The 14477-nt window shown below is 39.5% G+C and overlaps 1 protein-coding gene across 8 annotated transcripts in view; it reads left to right on the top strand.

Annotated features, from left to right (window-relative positions):
* LOC123772370 (uncharacterized) overlaps nucleotides 1–14477 on the top strand; it is a 49211-nt gene that overhangs the window by 19999 nt on the left and 14735 nt on the right. For all 8 annotated transcript variants that reach the window (XM_069325821.1, XM_069325823.1, XM_045765451.2 and 5 more), the window contains 5 exons: nucleotides 985–1130; nucleotides 2551–2663; nucleotides 4977–5076; nucleotides 7557–7637; nucleotides 11338–11489. In XM_069325821.1, the coding sequence (XP_069181922.1) occupies nucleotides 985–1130; nucleotides 2551–2663; nucleotides 4977–5076; nucleotides 7557–7637; nucleotides 11338–11489 (592 nt within the window). The remainder of the gene's footprint in view (nucleotides 1–984; nucleotides 1131–2550; nucleotides 2664–4976; nucleotides 5077–7556; nucleotides 7638–11337; nucleotides 11490–14477) is intronic.

Raw genomic sequence — 14477 nt, 5'->3', positions numbered from 1 at the left:
CATCACATTTACTTTTACTACTGTTGGCTATAGTTATTTATTATGGACCCCATACCTATCCCATTAGTGGTGGTGGTGGGAAGGGTTACGAAGGCACGTAATGGGCTCAGGGTCTGATAACCCACAGTTCATTTGGCTGATAAAGTAACAATCTTGTGAAGCTAGCTTCAATTTTAGTACATATTACCTACTGCTAAGGTAATTACACTTGGTAATTACTTTAATGCAGTTACAGGATGAGCTATGCATGTTGTCCCATCTTCCCAGCACTGTGTGTTGACACAGGGGAGTTACCAAGGCCTGAAAGTGGTTAACCAAGCATGACACCCAGGCACTAGGGACATTTGCTGGAAGAACAAGCACCAAATGCATCATATAGGATTAACTTTGCTATGAAGGACACCAGCAGCGTGACATATAAACTAGCACACATACCCTAATGCATCCCCAGAAAACCAAGAATGCCCCTAACTACAAAGTTTTGCACAAGACTCAGACTCGTGCACTACCCCCAGGGTGAGGTTCTCCATCCCGGTGGCCTGGTCTCTTGGGGACTGACACTGCCCATGCCGGGGGCAGTACTACAGGAGCACTTGGGGAAGGGTGGCATGGACATATGCAGCCCAAAGTGTAGATTAGTATTCACTCAACATTGTGGCCCAGGACACACCGGATTCCGTGGCTGCTTGGGTTCGAATTCTGAGGGGTCATTGAGTTTAAATGATTCTATACCACTTATTTATTGATGTAGACGATGCTCGGCCTTGGTGTCGGCTTGGACAAGTAATCCTCACTTAATCAAACATTTGTACGTTCCACTAAGCAATTTGTTCAGACTTTTGAGTAATTCATTAGAGCGAGGTTAGTTACAGCAAGAATCTACAAATTAGTGTTTAGAGACAAGTGACTTTATCCTACTGCTCATATGTGCTGTATGCTACAGTAGCAAGAAAGTGACTAATTATGCATGTATATTTGTTTCAGTGTTTATTTGTTAATCATAAGAAGTCATATACTGCTCTTGAGGAGATAGAGAAATGTGGTGGCAGTATATATATCCGACCCTTGGTACTAGATGAGCTTCTTTCACATCCATCTCTTAGGAAGCTGTGTAATGTACCCAAAGTTCAGTAAGTACAGTACTTTTCTAAGTTTGAAGTTTAATATACAGTATTTAAGGTCAAGAAATGTTTCAGTATAATGTACAATACTCGACAAAAGCATTCCTAGTCAAGGTAGCGTGTACTTATGGCAAGACAGAAGTACTCGCCAGGGTCATGACATAACGATGTGCGCTACCTCCCAGGTGGACCACAGCTGGAATATTCTCAGTTGCCACCAGGCATTCATAGTGAGCAGTTGGGTTGCATATCTCACTCTGGTACCTTGCCATGTCTTTATTGCATTTAACAGTGATGTTGGTGATATTATATTCTTTTTTTGACACATAGCAAGGAACTAAACAAAGAAACCATTGCTCAGATCATTTCTTTACAGGAAGCAGGCCACCAGAGTAAGGAAATGAGTTAATTGTTTGGTGTAGCCAAGTCAACATGAGAAAGTATAGTGCACATTTTCGAGGGGTAAACAGTGGTTACATGCCATCACAAAAACATTGGTCTGGTTATGCCATGATGATGTCTTCAAGATCTGTAAACATTCTAAAACATTTAATAGGTAGTACCCTTTTTGTTACAGCAAGGGTAGACCTTGAAGTTTTCCTGGGACGACCAGACCAATGTCTCTGTGATGGCATGTCACCATTGTTTTCCCCTCAGAAATGAACACAATACTTCACATCAATTTCTATCTTGAGGTTATCTTGAGATGATTTTGGGGCTTTAGTGTCCCTGCGGCCCGGTTCTTGACCAGGCCTCCACCCCCCCCAGGAAGCAGCCCGTGACAGCTGACTAACACTCAGGTACCTATTTTACTGCTAGGTAACAGGGGCATAGGGTGAAAGAAACTCTGCCCATTGTTTCTTGCTGGCGCCCGGGACCGAACCCGGGATCACAAGTCCAGTGTGCTGTCCGCTCGGCCGACCGGCTCCCTCCCAACTTGGCTACACCCAACAATTACCTCATTTCTTTACTTTGTTGACCTGCTGATTTTAAAGCAATGATCTAAACAATGGTTTCTTTGCTTATTTCCTTGGTAGGTGCCATAATAAGTCATATCACATGAACTGCTAATAAGTACAAAAAACAACACAGCCACGGAACAAATTGTAGCACATAACTACTCACGATGATAGCCAAGAGGCCACTGGCTCTAGTACTGTGGTCACTTCAGAGAACTAATTCCTGCTGTGACATCATATAGCCATTTCATACTTCTGTCTAAAATCTTTCACCCACAAGACCATCACCCTTTTGTTTGTCATAAGTTTGCACTGCCTTGAGCAGGGCAGTGTATACTTTTGATGAGTTCTGTATTCTAATAGAAAATATATGATCAGGTGGAAAGACCTATTTTGAGTTGATCCTGATATCTGGTGATTGTTTTAGAGTATGTACAGCAATATGACATGCATTATATTTTCCATTACAGCTTTGGTGTGTACAACTCTCTTCTGGCTGTCCTGAAGGGTGGTGCCACACCTATACTTAAATCAAAGTGGCTACTGCTTGTGCATCACACAGCCATGTTGGATGAATCTTTTGGTCAGTAATAACAAATTGTAATTTTGCTTTACATGTGGATAAAATGAGACTGCCCAAGAGCAATTATAGCCAAGTGACAACTGCTATGGACTGCATTTTGAGGACGTTTGTGTGTGAGAAATTTATCTTGTAGATATGATAGAGAAAAATTAGGTCAGGAGTCAGTATATTAGACAACCGACAGCTAGAAAGTCTAGGTCCAAAAGTTACAAGCTTTATCCAGCAGTCTCAAGTAGTAAATACTATACACATATAAGTCAGATCAGTCCTAGGACTCCTAAATAGCGTACAGAAGACTAGAGGCCAAAACCAGGCAGCCACTCAGTTGCACAGGAAGCACGCCATTCATAATCGCTCACACCAAAGAAACCTCCAGAAAGGAAGTGAAAGAAAACATACAACTGCAGGGTTTACAGAAAGTTGACAAACAATGTAGAAAACAGCTCGGTAAATGGTCCACCCAATAGTTAGGTCATCCTCCCCTTAGTTACAGCTGGCTACATTAGGTGTTGCCAATATGGGAGCAGCTCCCTATGTCATAATGATCAGTCCTTTGCCTAAGGGTGTTGCCATCTCCAACTCCTGAGATGTCAGTAATATAATCCTCTCACTTAAAACCAAATCATGACCTTTCTGAGATACCAACCCTAATTTATAAAAAAAATACAGCCTCAAGTGTTATAGCTCCCGCCAAAACATTGTACAACTTCAGAGTTCATTTGAACTCGGAACTTTCTCTAATATTATTAAAATGATAGTAATCTCAGTCCATGAAAGTGGTGATCTCACTGAAATTAACAACTTTAGACTAATGTCAGTCCTGTCACCTTGTCCAAAATATTTGAAAACCTTGTGTACGAATACAGTAGCTTATGCCTACCTCCCTGAGTGCAACCTGTTCTTCTACAAAGAACGTTGCCTTTATGCACATGCATAAAAGCAACATGTGTGTATGCGTTACACAGGGACAAAAATTGTCGTATTAGAAAATGGAAGCGACTTGCGAAAGTGACGTACTGTCACGTTTTCTGTTTTGGGTCTTCTGGTAGGTTAAGAGGAGGACAAATCGACCATTTTCTTGACGTTGGGAAACCTTAGGAAGATGTGCTTCTCAATGAGTGGTTCCGTGACATAGTGAAGGGGCACTTGTTCACCATCTGCGGATAGGTGGGGTGGCTCCTGCACTTCTCTCCTGTCTGCTGACACTGTGCACAAGTGAAATACCCTCACATGTGTTCACTGTGCATAGAGACCTATGCATTCCCTTATGTTCCTTCATCTGGCTGAAAAAACATTGAAAAACTTATTACTGCACATATTGTTTTGAAAACATCAACTAATCAAATGGGCTGTGAATAAGCAATACTGAAATTGTAAGCAGAGTAGATGGAAAATTTCTTGGAGTTCAAATTGACAACAAACAGTTTCAGTTGCATATACAGTATATACATGAAGTAAAAAAAAAAAAAGAAAAAAAAAACTGTAGTTGGCATGTTCCTTAAAATCTGATAATACATGCCTTGGTCTGCTTGGTAACACTTAATTCTTCACTCGTCTATCCATATCTCTCATGCTTGGTGATCTATATCCCAAAGTTACCTGCTTGATGGGGTTCTGGGAGTTCTTCTACTCCCCAAGCCCAGCCCAAGGCCAGGCTTGATCTCGTTAAGTTATCTACAATCCATTATTATTCAACATAAATCAACAGTTAGAAAAGTAAACTCCAATCCCAGACATTCAGTACCTTATTGAACTCCTTGAATGTTAAATATCAAGTCAGCACATGCACTCTCTCACGTGTACGCTGTATCTTTAAAACTCTGAACTGCAATGCTTATCCTGACCTTAAGTGCTTTCTAGATGGTTGTAACAGAATCCACAGTCACCAAATGAGAAAGATGTCTATTTGATATTCCTATATTGCAACTCAACATAAACAGAAATGGAATGCAAATTAAGGGTCCCAAATTGTGTAAAGGCCTCACAAATGAGATTAAAAGCTGTACTTAACCAGTTTAAGAGAAGCTAAATATTTCTACTGGTAATTTACATCTTGTATTAATTTTCACTTACATTTACTTATCCAAAAATGTAAAATTTATTTGTTCTGTTTCTGCCAATGTTAATTACATTTGATATAATTAAAAAGTATGTTTCATAATAAGACACTTTCTGACAAGAAAGTGTCTTAATATGAGGACACGTCTTACCCTGTATCGTGTAAATCAGTTATTTACATCATTTTTACATTATGCATAGTACTTTACTGTTTGTTTACAATAATTTGAAGATATATTTTCTATTACTCTACAGATAAATTATTAGAGAAAGTGCTGAAGGACAGATTTTTGAATAGCTCTCACCACCACAATGTGTTTGTGCCCATCCTCACCCTCAGGACCTGCACTCACATGTACGTATTGTGTATATAAATGGATATCGTGTGCATTATGAATTTTGTCTGTCCAGTAGTATATTTTCTAAAAGAATGGGAGTTTATACAGTTGTACTGAAACTGTATAAACGCCATTCTTTTGTATTAAAAGAATGGAGTTTGTTGCTGTATTGATCAGCAGAGGAGCTGATATAATTAATAGTTCGTGTTTAGTATTGTTGTGCATCATGTTGGCTTGTTCATGTGGAGACACTGCACAATTGCTATCATTGAATGAAGGATAGCAATAAGTGGGTTTAGACTTTGACAAACACCCTACTGGCCTCTGCTGTTACACTTCCTGGGTTCAGAGTCCCTTTCATCAGTGTGTATTTGTACAATGTCCATCAATGACCAAGGACTAACATTGGTCCTTTTGGATGGTTGTTCCTCTCGGGTGTTGAATTTCCAAGTGGCATTTCTCTTGTTTGCTCATGCCTTGTGACTTAAATCATTGCAGGATCCTGCTTTAACTGATGTGGGAGAGGTTGGCCTTGGCCCTAGAACAAGAACCCTTGTTTTTTCATCCACCTGCACATCACAGGTGGCTGACTGGACAGCACGCTGGATGCTTGATCCTGTGGTCCCGGGTTCGATTCCCGGCGTCGGCTAGAAACAATGGGTAGAGTTTTTCACTCTGATGCCCCTGTTACCTAGCAATAAATAGGTACCTGGGAGTTAGTCAGCTGTCATGGGCTGCTTCCTGGGGTGTGTGAGAGTTTGTGGTGTGGGAAGGAAAAAAAAATAGTAGTTAGTAACAGTTGATTGACAGTTGAGAGGCGGGCCGAAAGAGCAGAGCTCAACCCCCGCAAGCACAACTAGGTGAATACACATTGGCACCTACAGGGCCTTGATCTTTTCTACTGCCATAACCATTGGTATGGACTTACTGGAGCTACATCCACTGGCACCATCAGTATCTGATGTGGAAAGAGGCATAAATTTGGTACATATTACTATCAACAACTGTACTCAAGAGTGAAAAACTTCAGCATCATCATGAGTCGGGAATTGGGCTAAGCTATAGCATAAGATGCTTGCCTGACAGTGAGTGACCAACTAAGGAGATGCCACAGCTAGCATAGGTGATGAGCTACGACAATCTTCACACACCAGTACGTGAAAAAGCTCATGCTCAAGCTGAGTAATGGAGGAAACAGTGGTAACCATTTGTGTGAAAAAGCACACCACACATCTCTCTGGGAAACTACACCCAGCAGTCATACTCTAGACTCGTTAGTGACCATCTTGATCTAACGGACAGATTCAAAATAAACAATCTCCCTGATGCATAGTGGAACACCACTTCAAAGGTCCTTCAGACGAAAGGACTAGGATGAGAGCCTCCCAAATAGCTAGGAAACATGAGTGGGAAATGAGGGAAAGCATGAGCAACCACTGCCAAGACAAGTGGCCACTCAACACTAATGTCATATACCTGGTGAGATATAGAGATCTATACTTCTGAAATAGAAGGTATAGAGTTGCACCTTGCTTGAACAGACTAATAGGAATGAGATCAATTAGGTTTTACCAAGCATTCCAATCCTCCAAGAGTTAACTTGGCAATTTTCAGAATAACATTTCTGGTATTTTCACCAAGCCAAATTCCAACCACATCTGAATGAAAATTGTCAAAAATCACCAGTTCCAACATGAAAACCAGCTCTATGATTTAAAAAAAAAAAAAAAGCCTATTGGATTTTACTTCCCAAATTATTACTCTGGGGTCAAGATTTTGATGTCCTTTTAATAACTCTTAACATCATTATTTAAGAAGATAACGGCCAATATTCAGTTGTAATCTCAGGAACTTTGTAGTCTATTAAGGCTTGGTGAAACAGACACCATATTCCAACGCACCAACAATTTGTCAGTTGTCTTAATATTTTCTGGTCCTCCGAGCTTTGTGTTCCACTTCAGTTTGTTCGAGCAAAGTCGCACTATATAGTATTTAAGTTCACGAAGAACACTAAAACGCATGGCTTTTTGAAGAGGTTGGGTATTGCTGGTTTTATCAATTATATTGTATTGTGCAAATGATAACTGGATGCATTATGCATGTGTTTTAATGTTTATCACATTATTTATTTATATATATACAATATAATAGTCCTTCTTTCATGATGATTTTAATTTAAATTTTTGGGGAGATAATGCCTTCCCACCAAGTGAAAGTGTAAAATGGGGTAATAATTAATGTATGTATGAATGAATGAAATACTTGCATTACATTAAGTTGTGGTTAATGGAGACATGTGGCTGAAAACAGAGAATCTCTCTAATGTACTCTTATATAAATTCATTAATATTGTACAGCACTGCTATTTTATTAGTTATCAGAGATTTAAAGATTTTTTTTTAATTTTTACTTATTTTCCATGCACTTTTAAAATTTATATTTAACAGCAATATAGTGTGTTTAAATACAAATTTAATGGATGCATTTTTTCTTCAAGACTATCGACCATTCAAAGAAGATCAAACAGGGAGCAAGAGTTGGGTAATATTCTTCGGAGGAATATCATTGCACTCAATAAGTAAGTTTTGTTCATGCAATTAGTTCTCATCCTATTTTGTTGCAATTTGTGTAGTGGTGCCTCAAAATCCCGATCATAGTGTACCGGACATGATCCAGAATTTTGTCAAATCCAGGTTTTCTGGGGGAGCCCCATAGCTTCAGAGAGCCTCTGGAGTTTCACACAGAAAATGGGGTTTCATTATATTCAACGCTGGTTTTTTAAGCAGATGAGGAGTCAGTGACGTGGCTGAAGAAAATGATGACCAAACATCTCCATCTTCTGAGTTGTGGTTTGGTCATCAGATTTTTTTAATTTGCCCTTTTCTTGTGGCAAGTGTTAGAGTACATGTTATCTAGACACAAATATTATATACAGAAAGATTGTGTGCCAGGTAATAAGGTATGAAAAATATATGAAAATATATTTGCTCACTTATCTTCTAGTAGTCCTGGCTGGTCTTGGTAACAGGTAACAAAATGCAGTTAAAATACTATGCCATGTGGTCTATTAAACTTGTGCAGTGACTGTGGAACGTGCCTTGAAGTCCTCGGTGCCCATGGTCAATACCTACAAACTCTTAACTGTATGAAAAGTTTCTTGACTTCTTAACTCTTGCCTACAAACTCTTAACTGTTCTCCACAAACAGGCTACAGTGCTGCATAAATTATTGGGAAATAGTATAATCTAAATCATTATACTTTGAAGGTTTCAATATTTGTCACTTACATTTCCACAACTGTTCATTTTATTCACATTGTGATGTTTCCTTGGCATTTGTCCAAAAAAGCACTAGTACTGGTGTTATACTACTCTGCTACCTGCATTTCTCCCCAGTCACGATCAGGTTTTTCTAATCACTTGGTCTTATTATCCAAGGAAAAGTAGTTTCTCTTATCCTTGTCTGACATATCCATACTTCTCTTGTCACAGAGAACCTTCAATGTGCAAATTTACCTTAATTTACCTCAGGGCCACACTCAAGTGGCCTCAATGGGCACAAGAAGCCAGTGGTTTGTCAAAGGTACATAGGGTTATATCAATCTTGTATAGTTGTATAATTACTGTATTCCTAAAGATTTTTTCTCAGATGAAGTATTCCACAGTACTTTGAACTGGAGTACTGTCTTGACATCTATAGTTTCAGTGGATAAGTGATCCCATGCATTTATTACCATATGGGTGAAAAAGCATCTCCTATATTCTACATTGTGGCTTGTTGACCTTGAAGCTGTTGGCACTTGTACGAGTTAATATCTGTATTAATATCTTGTAATTTGTTCAGCATTTTAAAGGTCTTGATATGATCAGCTCTGTCATGCCTGGTTTGTAGTTTTAGTCCCAATGCCTTAAAACATTCATCGCATGACTGTTGAGTTAGTTCTGGAATTTTTGTCACTCTGCATTGAACTTTTTCCAAACCAGGTATGTCCTTTTGAAGGTGGGGTCTACATGCTTGGGATAGAATTGCCCATATAGGGTTACACAAGTCTTGTATGGTTGCATAACCATATCTCGGGGCTTTGCTGTCTTATTTTCTCTGGTATATTAACTCAGTGTCATTCACATTGACTCACCTCTACCTCTTCCCTTTCTTTCAAGTGGCTTTTTCTTGAGCTGAGAAATTATGATCTCCTGCTTTAAGCCTCTAGAAGGGGGCCAGGTTCTGTCCCTTAGTCCTCTGTAGACTTGTAATGACTCACTAGGATGTGGTGTTGATTGACTTGGGTGGATCTTGCCAAGTAGCAAGCACAAAGGAGACACCAAGAACCCACCAGAAAGGGGCATTTTATTACATTCAACATGTGTTTTCCTTTAGTTGTGGCAATTTTCAGTTTCTTTCAGTTGTGGCAAAAATAGTGGACAAAAAAGATGCGACATAATCACTACATCCAAACTGATATAGTAATTGAAACGATTATAAGGAGGAACTATTTTTAAATATGCAATATCAAATACTATTGGCTGTAGATTAAAGCAAAATACTTTAAGTAATTAAAACAAACACAAAAAGTGCCTAAAAACGTGCGTAAATATTTTTTTTTAATTTTTGGACAGCGGTTGTCATCATTTGTTGATTCACAGGGTAATACAGTTATCATCATATGAAGATTTAACAAATTATTGTCTGGGTTTTACATGTATGATGCAATTATGGATATAAAAGTGCACTGTGGATGTGAATAAAGAAAAACAAGTGATAAAACAATGAAACATCGGAAGATAAAAAAGGAAGTGTCAGCAAAGTCAAACACCAGGTGTTGGTAAGTGCCAGAGGCACCCTTACAGAGCACCTCCACCCAGTGAAACAAATATTCACTTATTTCCATGTTTTCCTTACATTCTGCATACAAATGAATAATTCTATAATGAAAAACTATTTGTTGGAATTTTTGTATTTTTTTGTGCATAGGCGGGTATGACCAATTCTCCATAGCCATTGTCTAAGGGTTAATAGGTTGGCCCTCAATAGTTCCCCAGTGCATTTGCTCTCATACCACAGACAACAAATAATATATTGATCAATAAATGAGGTGTATAAATTAACACTTTAGTGCGCGCGGCACTCCCTGAAAAAAAAAGCGGGTTGTGCGCGCGGCATTCTGGGCGCTCAAGCGTGAACACAAAAAAGTTTATCATCTTTTCACGCTCCTAACATCAATTCTCGAGCTACGTTTTTCATTTTGGTATCAATGCGTTGGCAATAAACTTCTCTACAAGATCATACGCATAAAATGTCACCCAAGCATTTGCTATCCCACCACGAAGTAAATAAACACGAAGATGACTCGCCGTGACACCCAAACAGGAAGTAAATGTTCATACTCTTTCGTTTGTTGCCAGCCTCACAGTCATCCTACAGCGCTTATTTTGATATCACTGAACTCGCAATAAAATTCCCCACCCAGACATATGCCTATCAATGTCTAATTATGTTCCGCACGAGTGTGGGAACTGGGCGAAGCGTTAGCCGTGATTTCAGCAGCGACGACACTGTTGTGATGCAGCGCTTTGAAAGTTTATACTTATTTCACTGTCATGACATTATTTCTCGAGCTACGTATTTCATTTTTATAGCAATGTGTTCGCAATAGAAAGTTCTATAAGAACATGGGTAGAATTGGCCAACAGAGCGTCAAATAAATTTGCGGCGAATAAAATCTTATGCGAATCTTACGCGTGTTTGTACCCGTGAGCGTAAAAAGTTTTTACTTTGCTGATGTTTTTTCAAGTTTATACTTGATTCACTCCGTTTTTTTTGTTTGTATAGTGTTCGGAATAAAATTCTCTACACAGACATATGCATATAAATGTAGAATCATGATCGCGGCCAACACAAGAGTGTGTGGAGTGCGCGATTACCCTCGTTGTGACACCAATTCAATAGTCTCTCCTCTAAGTTACAATACATTGTCGTTTTCTCAAATAGGCACAGTGCCTATTAGAGAAAACAAAAATTTAATGGCAAACATATTCATACAAACCCCAAGTCGATCGAGTAGTAAATACCCAATATAACACTGTCCGTAAATTTACGTCGTGATCCGACAAGCGGCTAGGGAAACCGCCCGTAAGTCCAAGTCGAAAATCCAGGAAAGTGTTAAGCAGCTGTATAGTTAAAAATATTATAGCAGAATTTTGAATGTATTGTATACTTTTCACTAATAATTGCCTATATATTCTTTAAAAACATTGCTTAATCTTTGTTGCATTTAACAGATGTGTGGCAGCTGGTGCTGCTCAAATTATTGATGGAGGAAACTGTTTTGCTTCATTAAGTCCCGAGTCGCCTACTTCAGAGTTCATAATGTGTGTGCGTGTCATCCACTGCTGTTTTGGATATGGTCATCGCCACACTGCTGTTCTTGTTGGTAGGATATATGCTAATTAATTTGTCCTTGGAAGCCTTGGTATTTTTCTTTATAAACAATGTCAAATTATAATTGCAGGTAATGTATTTTGATCTCTTGAAGTTATCTCGATGATTTTGGGGCTTTAGTGTCCCCGCGGCCCGGTCCTCGACCAGGCCTCCACCCCCAGGAAGCAGCCCGTGACAGCTGACTAACTCCCAGGTACCTATTTACTGCTAGGTAACGGGGGGCATCAGGGTGAAAGAAACTCTGCCCATTGTTTCTCGCCGGCACCCGGGATCGAAGCCGGAACCACAGGATCACGCGTAGTGTGTTCTGTCCGCTCAGCCACCGGCTCCCCGGCTGATATGTCAAGCTGTTGTGTAGATTCTTTTGTAAACAAAGTTATCCACTAAAATACACAAATTCCGTTTGGGTAAAATTGTTGGTATCTGGGTAGTCACTGATCTGGGTACATCGGTGTTTTAAACATATCCATTTCCTCCATCGTTTGGTTAAAAAAAAAAAATGATCTAGATCAGCCTGGCTGTGATGGCTATGCTGAATATGGCTATGCATTGTAATCTAAAAAGAGAATCAAGAAAAGCAATTAGTGGAAACCTTGATTTCAGAAGAGGATACTATGGGGAACTGGGCAAGTTCTTTAATGAATTTGATTGGCAAGATTTGTTACAGTGAAGTAAATGAGATGCATGCCAAGTTTTGTGAGTTATGAAGGCACCAAAGAATTACTGCATACAAAGATGCAGAACTAAAAAAAACATGATTGGTTCAACAGAAACTGTGAGATGGCCAGAGAAAAAAGCTAAAAAAAAAATGGGTCCATTATAGGAAGAGACTTAACCCTCAACCATACCAGAAATACAAACATGGAACAATTTCCAGTGAGGAGAGAGGAAGAACAAAACTTTGAGAAAAGGATGATGGACAAATGTAAAACAAAACCAGGCCTATTCTTTAAATCCACTAATTGCAAATTGCATTGTAAAGGATAAAGTCCAGAGGTTGAGAATGGGGAACAAATTTACAGAGAACGAAAAGTAAATCTGTGAAACACTAAATGAACAGTCCCAAAAGTACAGTACAGTATGTGGAAAATGAGGATTTCAGAGAAACGGACACAATGCCAATTTCAAAGAACAGCACAATACATAGAAGTGTCTCAAGATGAAGTGGAAAAATTGCTGAAGTAGCCAGGAAGAAACATAGCAGTTGGCCCAGATGGAATCTCACCGTGGGTTCTGAAGAAATGCACACCTGAGCTGAGCATTCCATTAAAATTTATTTTTCAGGCATTTTTACATACAGGAATCCTAGCAGATATATGGAAAAAGGCAAACATTGTTCCAATCTATAATAAATACAGTGGCACCTCGATTTACAATTGCCCCTACTTACGATAATTTTGAGTTACCATGTAAATTTGATCGAAAAATGTGACTCGACATCCGATGGTGTCGTCAACTTCCGATATTTGTTGGTACACATTCGGGTCGACCGGGCGCATGGTTCCCGGTCACGTGGTCTGACCTGCCTCAGTTTACTACAGCTGCCCGCTTAGTGACGATCGCGCCTATATGAAATTCCGCGTTTGTGGTGATTTCTGGGGGAAGCCTCTACGGCTCCCCGGAGCTATCCATGGTTGATATGGATACCCTAACTATTTTGCATCAGTCGATGTGGGTGGAGTTCTAGGCCTACCGGGGACCACGAGCCAGAACCTGGCCTCCTCACAGAGGCACGGGGAGCAATGGCCCATAGAAATGCACATGTGATTTGGAGCATTCTATATCTGCCATCGACTGGGACAGGCACCCAGAAAGGTAAGCGCCACAAAACAAACCCCTATTCTGGTTAACAACGAAAATCGACAAACGAGTGGACAGAACTCCCCAAGAAAAACGAACAAGCAAGCATGACGTCACACAAAGTTGAAGGTCAACACTTGCAGCAGAGGAGCTCCAGCATATTTCAACAATCCTAAGTATTGTAGTACAGGTTGATGGTAGTGAGTGGTGTCCCAGAGAACATAAAGGTATAGTGCTCTTGAAAAATAGGTGAGACAACAGGAAAGTGCTAAGTTAAGTGAAAAATCAGATGAGAAAAAGTTGCCCTAGTGTTTACAGTGCAGAGAAGAACATTCAAGATGGCCACTGGCAAGGGGAAAAACAAAACAGAGCTTGATTTTGAGGGATTCAATGAAGAAAGCATTGATATTAGTAGTCTACATAACAAGTTGGTAAATTTAGGTACTATAGTGAACTCTCATGTAGAAATAATTAGTAAATTGAAAGAAAGTAATGACCATTTGAATAGCAAAGTTTTATGTCTTGAGGGTTTAGTGAAAGACTTGCGCAAGGATAAGAATCAATTGGAAACAAATTGCAAAGCCATGGAAGAAGAAAATAAACTCTTAAAAATAGCTTTGGAAGAAGTTAAAGTAAATTTAAACATAAATGACTACAATAGGTTAGGCAAGGAAATTCAACAGGAGAAACAGCTTTTGTCAGCACAGATGGAGGAAGTTACACAGGGAATAGAACAGTGCAAGAAAGATATGCAACTCACTTATGCACAAGTGGCCAAGGAGAAGGAAAAAATAGAAGAAGCAGTAAAGGAAGTCAAACACTGCAGCAACCAAGATAAAACAAACATTAGGCTAGAAGTGAGGAAAGAATTGGCATCTAACCCGAAGTTGGTGCAAAACACAGTTGATCGGAGTAAGTCCCTGATCATTTTTGGCTGCAAAGAAAAGGCGATAACATCTAGGTCAGAAAGAGCTGTAGAAGAAGCTAAAGTAGTAGATAAAATTGTTGGCCTCGTGGAAGGTCTTACAAACAGAGAGAATGTGTGCGACTACAGGAGAATAGGCAGGTACGTAAAAGGGAAAGATCGACCTTTGAGGATCACCCTAAACGGTGCCAAACAGATGGAAGAAGTACTAAGGAATGCTAGAAAATTGCAAAGGGATGAGGATGGGAAAGGGTG

Source organism: Procambarus clarkii, chromosome 17, assembly GCF_040958095.1.
Source record: "Procambarus clarkii isolate CNS0578487 chromosome 17, FALCON_Pclarkii_2.0, whole genome shotgun sequence".
Classification (NCBI taxonomy): domain Eukaryota; kingdom Metazoa; phylum Arthropoda; class Malacostraca; order Decapoda; family Cambaridae; genus Procambarus; species Procambarus clarkii.
Note: the sequence above shows the minus strand (reverse complement) of the source record. Positions and strands in the feature narration are given on the sequence as shown.